This window comes from Gigantopelta aegis, chromosome 7 (genome assembly GCF_016097555.1).
Source record: "Gigantopelta aegis isolate Gae_Host chromosome 7, Gae_host_genome, whole genome shotgun sequence".
In the NCBI taxonomy this organism is placed as follows: Eukaryota; Metazoa; Mollusca; class Gastropoda; order Neomphalida; family Peltospiridae; genus Gigantopelta; species Gigantopelta aegis.
In genome coordinates, this window is record NC_054705.1 from 28,994,348 (window position 1) to 29,004,193 (window position 9,846).

The following is a 9,846-nucleotide window of genomic DNA, read 5'->3' on the forward strand; positions in this document are numbered from 1 at the left end:
CCTTGGATCCGCCCATGTGTAAAGGATACAAACTAGAATACATCCATTTGTGGGTGTGTTTTTTTTTATAAATAATAATAAACTTGTAGTATATATATATATATATATATATATATATATATATATATATATGTTTTATAAACAAGGCTATACCCATCTTAAAACCCGAAGTCTTCGTGTAATATCTGTGGAGTAGATACCTGTAGATTTAATTCAATTCATTCCATATGTGTTTGTTGCATCAGTATAATAAGGCAGCATTATGTGATGTGAACATGTGGCACACATATGTATATGTATTTGCATTGATTAAGATATGTATATTGCGATAGATAAATAGCGTATTATACAGTGTTCGCCTGACATGTGGTGGGTCGCAAGATCGTTATTTGATTAATGGTGGTTTTGGTACGGGTACGTAGTAAATTACTTTCGACCAATATGTGGGTCCGTTTCGGTTGGGTCCCTTTCGGCTTGGGTACGTTTTGACAATCCGGAGAATCCGTAATTGGCCGATTTAGTCCGAATGTCCATTACTGCATGGTACGATGGAGTCCACAGAAATATCTGTCAGAAAGAAGAGAAAGACAACTCCAGGAATTATTTATCTCAGTAGAATACCTACTTTAATGAATGTTAAGAAGGTTCGACAAGTGTTTGGAGAGTTTGGTGAAGTTGATAAATTATTTTTACAACCCGATGGTAAGTAGAGCCTAGATGATGGCCAACTGCAAAGGGGAGTAATCCATTAATAGTAAACATTTAACACGCGTTAGACTTTAAATTTCGTTACGTTTGCTAACTGAATATTTGGTAACATATGTTGTTTGAGTTGTCGGGGCAAAATAACCACCCGGTCCCCCCTTCATTCATGCCATACATATAAGCCGCATCTAAAAGTCACTCTTTACATTCATATGGTAGGGACCGCGGACACTTTTTAAATATGACAAGAATGATATTGATTGTTTGCTATACTGAAGAAATACCTTTAAAAGAATTTTAAAAAATTCAATTAGCCCTGACCCCCGCCCCCCAAAAAAAAAATTGTAATCAGGGTAGGTAACTCCGTTTTGCAAAAAAAATTAAAAACCCAAAAAGTTTGGCACACTCAAAATTGTAGGAATGTATTCATTATTTTTAAATAAAACACCTTCAGTACCATTAATATAATCAGTATAATCGACTAATTGGTCATTATAATGCCCATCCACCCCCCAAAAAGGGTTCAACATAAGAAAATGGCCATTTTTGTTGCATAAGCATATATCATACAACATGTGGAATGTAAGAAAATTCAGGTATTTGTGCATCCCCATTAATTTTTATTACGGTTCATCGTCAGGGTTACATGTAACTCCTCATTCATTATGGCTGGGGTTAGGGCTAGGGTTGGGGTTAGGGTTGGAGAGTAAGGTTAGGGTTAGGGGTCGGGGGGGGGAAAAGGGATATACAGGTCAATGGTCAATATGTAAGAGGACAAAATGTGTACCATTAATGTTGTATCTCTGTCAAAATGTCAACTTGTGTGTGTGTGTTATATATGAGAGATAGAGAGAAGAGAGACAGTGAGACAGTGAAAGAGGAAAAGAAAGGACCGAGCAAGAGAGATAACAGATGTATTTGTTAGGTTTTGGGAAATTGAGTTTCTTCATAATTACAAAATTTGGAATAATTGGAGAATTCTTCATTGTTGTTTGTATGGCTTATTAGCCAGCCTGTCTTTGATTTTTAAAAAATAAGTTAGTGGCATTAAAAAACTAAATTACATCATCCATGCTGTGTTATTGAGACAATTATATACACATTTAGTGCTGTCAAAGGTGTGCAAACTGGTTTAATTGGTGAAACAAAAAGTCGTAGAATACATGGTTAGGATTTTAAAGGGTTTTTTTTACACATTAAGTATAATGTCAAAGTTGACATTTTTACCTGGGTACCACTTTAATTGATTACAGTCAGTGCTCCACAACTGGTGTAACAAAGGCTGTGGTGTGTACTATCATGTCGGTGGGATGGTGCATATAAAAGATCCCTTGATGCTAATCAAAAAAGAATAGCCCATGAAGTGGCGACAGCGGGTTTCCTCTCACAATATCTGTGTGGTTCTTAACCATATGTCTGACGCCATATAACCGTAAATAAAGTGTGTTGAGTACGTCGTTAAATAAAACATTTCCTTCCTTCCTTGCACTTTAATAGTTGATATTTTGACTTTACATTTTTTCCAGTGACATTTTGTCCTACATCCGTTAATTATAAAGATGTGGTTATAGGGATTATTTTTATGTGTCAGGGCCACAATAAATGTATTCATAATAACAAATCATTGAAAATATCTGCCATCTTGGATTGTAGTAAACAGACAAACAGGAAGATGTTGTTAACGAGCGATCACAGTTATACAATAAATCAAAACATCTAAATTTTGTCATGTACTGCAAGAGTAATAAATTAAATATAATTACCTCACAAAAATAAATACTTGCAATAACGACAACACCACTATTTTTCAATAATTAAATGCGATATCGCTACTTTTTCACTTTGCCACTGAATAAAACGTAAAGTGGCAAGTAACACGAGTTCTATATTTGTTATAAAGTTTTATTAATGTATTTTATACCTGTTACAAGTACTGGAAAACTTCCAATATTAAACAATAAATGTTTTATAGACGTTAACTAACATGCGTTTTTCAAACCTTGCATTCGGCAATGGTGTAACGGATGTGAGTGGCGCTACCAGTCTTCCGGTGCGGTCTCTACATATGGGGGGGATAGTTCACCAAGGTAAACATCTACGGTCCGTTTTTTAACATTTTGACATTTATTGGACCCGATGTTTAAAACTTTAATAGCAAAAACAAGTGTGCGTTTTCCGCCCAGATTTCAGGCGGAATCGATACAACCATGGAATTAATTATTTCGTGGCGAAATATGAGATGTACTAACAAATATAAACACTTACTGTATAAAGAAAACCTCCCGACTTACGTTTTACGTATAAATAGACAGTTCGTCCAAATAGTAATCCTGCATTAATCCACTTGTCAGTTACGAACAAAATCTCGAATATTCCCGACGGCCATTATGAGCATATTTAAAATGCGATTGAAAACTGTTGGCGGAATCGGATTATTTTTATTATTCGTCTCTGGTTCACGAGTTTCTTCCACGATACTTAATGGAATATCACGTTTAATAATAATAATAATAATAATAAATAAACTAATTAATGAATATATATATTTTTTAATCAGTTAATAAATAATAAATTAATTAATAATAACAACTAAATAATATAATAAATAATTAATTAATACTTAATAAATAATAATATAATAGTAAATTACTGAATAATGTTAGTAATTATAATAAATAACATAATAAATAAATTATTGATTTAATAATAATAATAAATTAATTAATTAATTTAATTATTAACTAAATGAAAACGTGTTTTTTCATTTATAAATGTTTCATTCACACACACGCACACACTTATATAAACACAAGACAGAGGGGGGTTGGGGGAGACAGACATAGAGAGATGAAACGGGGTAGCAAGAGATCACACATTTGCTTGTTTCTTGTTGTTTTCTTGTTAATGTGCATTATTCGTAATTAATGTGCATTATTCGTAATTTAGTGTGCTTACTCATGTTTAACACACATTGGTATGAGGCAGTTGTCTCAAGCAGCAATTGTCACCAAGTCACACTTAAGAATTAATTACATTCAACAACACAGTTAATATTCAAATGGTTACGTAGGAATCAAAATACACATCGGTTTAGCCAATGTGCAGACAGGCACAAGGCAGTTATCACAAGCAGTCACAGTTATACATTAATAAATGTTCATCTGGTTACTAGGCAATCCTCAACAACAGTTCATGTTAAATTAGTCAAGTAGGAATAAATTATCACGAACAGCAGTTGTCATCAACAGTATGAATGAAACACATCAGTGCAATACAACTGTGTTGTTGAGGATAACCTCGCAACCATATGACAATATTTTGTAATTAATGCATAAGTGTGACTTGCTGACAATTGCTGCTTGTGATAACTGCCTTGTACCTGTCTGCACATTGCCTAAACCGATGTGTACTTTGATTCCTACTTAACAGTTTGAAACTGTGTTGTTGATGATTGCCTCACAACCATATGAACATGTTTTGTAATTACAAGCTGTGCAGATTTGTTATGTAACTACATATGACTTATAGTACAATTTTTGAAAGTAGTTAAATGAATGTTTCAAGGAATAAATTAGATGGAGCTGACAATCATTATAACATGTTAGATTTACATGTATAAAATGTTTTCAACGTCCAGTTTAACTTTCAAATTGCCTGTTTCCCCATTTCTTTGTGTGTCTATTTACCTTTCCCCAGCACTTGCTATAAAAGATTAATATAATTATTATGAAAGATTAATGAAACTATTATAATCAATGATTTTTTAGGTTGTGGGGTTGCATGTTAATTACAAGAAATTTATATTAAATTTTTTTTTTTAATTAAATAAAAACCCTAAAATAACTAATAACCAGTAATTATAGCTTAAAAAAAAAGAAGAAAAAAGGAGTAAAAATTAATAATAAATAAATAAATAAAACCCTTAAAATAACTAATGACCTGCAATGATAATTAAACTAAGATTTTTTTAAAAGAACAAAAAGAAGAGAAAAACCTTTGAAACATATGTAAGCAATGGCCTGTAATAATAATATTTAAAAAAAATACTAATAATTTTTTAAAAAGTAAATAAATGAAGGCCTTAAAATAAGTAATGTACTAACAATCATTATTTTTTTAATAATAATAAAAAATAATAATACACCCCAAAACTTGAATGTGATATTATTATTAATAATGCATATAATGCAACCCACACAAAGCACATATATAGAAACAAAAATAACAAAATAAATAATCAATTCCATTCAGTTCAACAATATTTCTTTTTATTGCTTGATACGAATAATTCTCGTTCCGCAATATTTTCATTCCGCATTTTCGATGTGCCAGGATAAAAATAGCTTTCAAATGTTTAAATGTGTCATCTTCAAACATCTAATCCTGGAAAGGTTACCAAAGGTATTGTACTTAATATTTTTGTCTGAAATTTATTAAAATATGTTGTTGTACATGTTGAGGCTCTTAAATAAAGCACATATGTCTGATTTTATTAAATCGTGATTGCAAATGGAAAATTCGATCCAATGGTTACGGCACAGCAATAAACATCACAATAATAAATATAGTGCCGGAGACGTTTATCTTGATGAACTAATGGGGGGATAGACCAGGCAGATATCATGTTTCCAGAATTTTTCCAGCATTCTTAATTTGACTTAAAACAGAAACGTCATGTTATGGTTATTGTATTTGTAAGGCGATGCAAAGTGACGTCATTGGTGTGACCAGTCATAACGTCCCCGTGTCAAATCGTCCCTGCATATGAAGGACCATAACATCCCCGCACAATATCGTCCTCACGTCATATCATCCCCGCATATGAAGGAGGCTATGTGTTAAATAAACAAGTAAACGGGGTGGAAACATTAAAGAATTAGCCTTATTGGGCATTAAATCCTCAAAACTGACAACAATCAAATTTTAAATGTCTTGTCTCTGATGTTTCGTGTTAGTGAGTGGATTTCTTAACTAGTTGTTATAAGCAAGATTTAGTGACCTCTTTGATTTAACTTGAATGTCGTTATTGGGCATTAAATCCTCAAAAAAGACAACGATCAAATGGCATAATAGCGAAAAAGTTGTCGGTGTCAGGCACGAAAAAAAGTTTTTGGAAGAAAAATATTGATGTATAGGCCTAATGGCATTCAGGAATTGAATAGGGTTGAAATGACATTGAATTTGATTCCACTTCTATCAAATAATTATTGTGTATGCGTTGTGTAGTTGGTGTTAAGTGTGACCGGGGATGTTTTGGTAAGAACCGGGGACGTTTTGGTAGGAACTCAGGGACGATATGACTGGTAACCATCATTGGAATACTGACGTCATTCAAATTCAAAATTAGCTATATTATTACAATGCTTCGCCACATTAAAATAAATTAACCTTGACACCTGTCAAATTTTTATATGAAGCAGACAACGCTGTTTACAGGTCGGTATGTTTTTTTTTTTCCATAATTTTGGACAAAATATTAAGTTTAAGTCTTAAAAGATGAAAGAAATAAAAAGTGTTGAGTTTTGTGGAATGATGAAACAAGGATGTGTTGCAGTGTTCTGTAATAATATGCATTCCAGTAAGCAAGCAATAACATAAGTATATATTATTTTCCTACACAAAATAAGCCACCATTGTCAAATTGGCTACAAAAACAAATCGAAATAACTGTCCAAAGATGTAACATGTTTTGTCCATTAAGCGGCTGTCTATTTCAGAAACCTACAGACTGAAATAACTGGCCTCGGTGGCATCGTGGTTAAGCCATCGGACATAAGGCTGGTAGGTACTGTATTACAGGGTTCGCAGCCTGGTACCGGCTCTCGCCCAGAGTGAATTTTAATGACTCAATGGGTAGGTGTAAAACCACTACACCCTCTTCTCTGTCATAAACCCCTGACCACTAACAACTAACCCACTGTCCTGGACAGACAGTCCAGATAGCTGAGGTATGTGCCCAGGACAGTGTGCTTGAACATTAATTGGATATAAGCACAACAATAAGTTGAAATGAAATGTAAAAATCTGGGCTCTGTACATTGTCTCAGTCTGTGATCGACTGCCAGTTACAGAAAAGTCTTAGGTCCTTGCGAGGGGTAGCCCAGTGGTAAAGCGCTCACCTGATGCACGGTCAGTCTAGGATCAATCCCCATCGGTGGGCCCATTGGGCTATTTCTCGTTCCAGCCAGTGCACCACGACTGGTATATCAAAAGCTATGGTATGTGCTATCCTGTCTGTGGGATGGTGCATATATAAAAGATCCCTTGCTACTAATGGAAAAAATGTAGTGGCTTTCCTCTCCAAGACTATAATGTCAGAAATACCAAATGTTTGACATCCAATAGCTGATCATTAATAACTCAGTGTGTTCTTGTGGTGTCCGTAAGCAAAATAAAAAAACATTCTTGGTGTTTATTATTGCAGATAAAACTTCCAGTGGCAAACGAGGTCGGACATTTTCAGAAGGATGGGTGGAATTCAAGGACAAAAGGATTGCAAAAAGGGTTGCTTTGATGCTGAACAATAACCAAATAGGGGGCAAGAAACGGAATCGGTGGTATGATGAAATATGGAACATAAAGTATCTGCCCCAGTTCCGATGGGCTCATCTAAACGAAAGGCTTGCCTATGAGAGAGCGGTGCACGAACAGAGGATGAGAACTGAGATAGCACAGGCTAAACGTGAGGCCAGCTTCCACATTGAGAATGTCGGAAAGGGTACAAAGCTGAGTGAAATAGAAAAACGAAAGCGGAAGAAAGGTGAAAGTATTGAAGTGAGGACAATTCGTGTTAAGTTGCTGGAGACAGAGGATGAAATTCTTGCCAAGAAACGAAAGAAAACGACAGTGGATGAAACATCAAGAAAGCCTGCAGCACAGAGTGCGGGTTCAAATCAATCGTTCTTGTCAAAACTTTTTACTGCAGGACATTAATAAATCTTTCAACACTAAGTTAAATACCTTATTTTTTTTATGTGTCTGTTTTACTTCTTGGCTGACATAACCCAGTGGTAAAGTGCTCACCTGGTGTGCGGTCAGTCTAGGAATGATCCCCGTCGGTGGCTCTTTGGGCTAGTTCTCGTTCCAGCCAGTGCACCACAATTGGTTTATTAAAGGTTGTGGTATGTGCTATCCTGTCTGTGGAATATTCCATATAAAAGATAAAAGAAATTTAGTGGGTACATACCACGGCCTTTATGCACTGGTTGTAAGACTATATGTCAAAATTACCAAATGACATCCAATAGCCAATGTTTAATAAATCATTATGCTCTAGTGGTTTCATTAAACAAAACAAACTTTAACTTTAGTACAGCTGTAGTTTTATTTTAGGTAGAAATACACCAAATAGTATGTGAGTGGGTCAAAGTTCTAGGTACACCCAACCTTTGATTCCAAAGTTAACGCTACCAGTCCTGTCATTGATGACCCGATTTGTTATAAACGGTTGTTTAATTTGGCCAGTAAATTCCTGTCGTTTAATTTGTAAATGTTCCAGCTATTATTAATGTACTTGAAACATACCTGGGCCTTATAAAAAAAAAAAAAGTGCAGAACTAGGGACTAAGGGTAGCTTGACCCTAAATTGTTTTCGGATTTATTTAAATGTGAGGGTTAGTAGTATTTAAGTGCTGCTTTATTAAAATATTACATGCAGCCTTCATAACACTCGATCATCTTTAGAATGTGATTTGATGGTACACACCTTATAAAGTATAAAATGGGTGTCTGGGATTGGGCCCACTTTGCATTAATACTATTTATATTATGTGCTTTTCTGCATTTTTGCAAGCAGATTACTATACAAAAGTTGATGTTGAAGTGTACGTTTAAGCTGAAAGTAAATACTTTGTGTTATGAAGTTATGTGCTGAAAAACTAGCTCATCTATCAGCTTTTATTTTAGCGCTGAATGCCAGCACAAGGAATCACATATACAGAAACAGTATTGTGTACACATATTCACTGTATTGATAAACATGTGCAAAATTACCTTAATGAAAAATGGGCCTTAGATGAAAATAATTTACATGTGACCCATGCACACACCAGGTATGATACATAATTGGACATAAGTACAAAATAAGTTCCGTTTTGTTTTGCACTGGTTGGAACGAGTAATGGCCCACACTTACTGCACATCAGGTGAATGCTTTACCACTGGCCTATGTCCCACCCAACGTAAAAGTAAGACTGAATCATGTGAGTGATTAGACCATGTTTCAGGATTTTTAAGAAGTTAAAGTTTGTTTTGTTTAATGACACCACTAGAGCACATTGATTAATTAATCATCGGCTATTGGATGTGAAACATTTGGTAATTCTGACTCATAGTCATCAGAGGAAACCTGCTACATTTTCCCTAATGCAGCAAGGGGTCTTTTATATGATAGTTTGATCCTACGACGCAAGCACCTCAAGCGAGCAGTTAACCGACTGAGCTAAATCCCTCCACAGGATTTGTAATATGCATGGAAGCATCTCAAAGCTGGAAGATCCTAGACTTCGGTAGATGAATATTTTTATAACCACATCAGTATTTTATATGTAAGCAGTTTGATAACATTTTGTCAAAGCATATCGAAACTCATTAACAACCAAGATGAAGTGTAAATAGAGAATACATGAGTGGCCGTTAGAAACCATTTATCTCAAAATGGAGTTGTTTTAAAATGTATCTTAACAAGCGAAAGCAAGTTTGATATGTTTTTAAACGAGTTTGTAAGATAAATGGTAACTAATGGACACAAATTTATTATTGTATTTCTTACATATCCTCAAAAACCAGGTTTAAAGCAAATTTTAACATCTTTGACTAAAAGTTATTTATAGCCTTTGCACTTGTACCTAACACGCATCACAGACAAATGATTGTCAGGATAACTATACGTCACAGTGTAATCTATTTTGATTGTGCTGGCTTTTCATTGGATGTATGGCGCTGGTGACCCGGTCATTGCCTAGGAGCAGCCAGTCATATGTCTTGACATTGTTAAGACATGTACATGTGTAAACAAGTATGTGTTACCAAAAATAACGCATGATGTTCTCACCAACGGGTGTGTAAGAAACATTTATCATATAATAAATCTGTAATTATAACAAATTAAAATACACATAATCAGTTTTGAACATTTTATTT

The 9,846-nt window shown here is 34.5% G+C and overlaps 1 protein-coding gene across 1 annotated transcript; it reads left to right on the forward strand.

The window, feature by feature from the left end:
* Positions 1–496: 496 nt before the first annotated feature.
* On the forward strand, positions 497–7,656 carry LOC121377264 (activator of basal transcription 1-like). Its single transcript, XM_041505191.1, has 2 exons — positions 497–702; positions 7,130–7,656. The coding sequence occupies exons 1-2, from the start codon at positions 549–551 to the stop codon at positions 7,636–7,638; spliced, it is 663 nt and encodes a 220-aa protein (XP_041361125.1). The 5' UTR covers positions 497–548; the 3' UTR covers positions 7,639–7,656.
* The last annotated feature ends 2,190 nt before the right edge of the window (positions 7,657–9,846 follow it).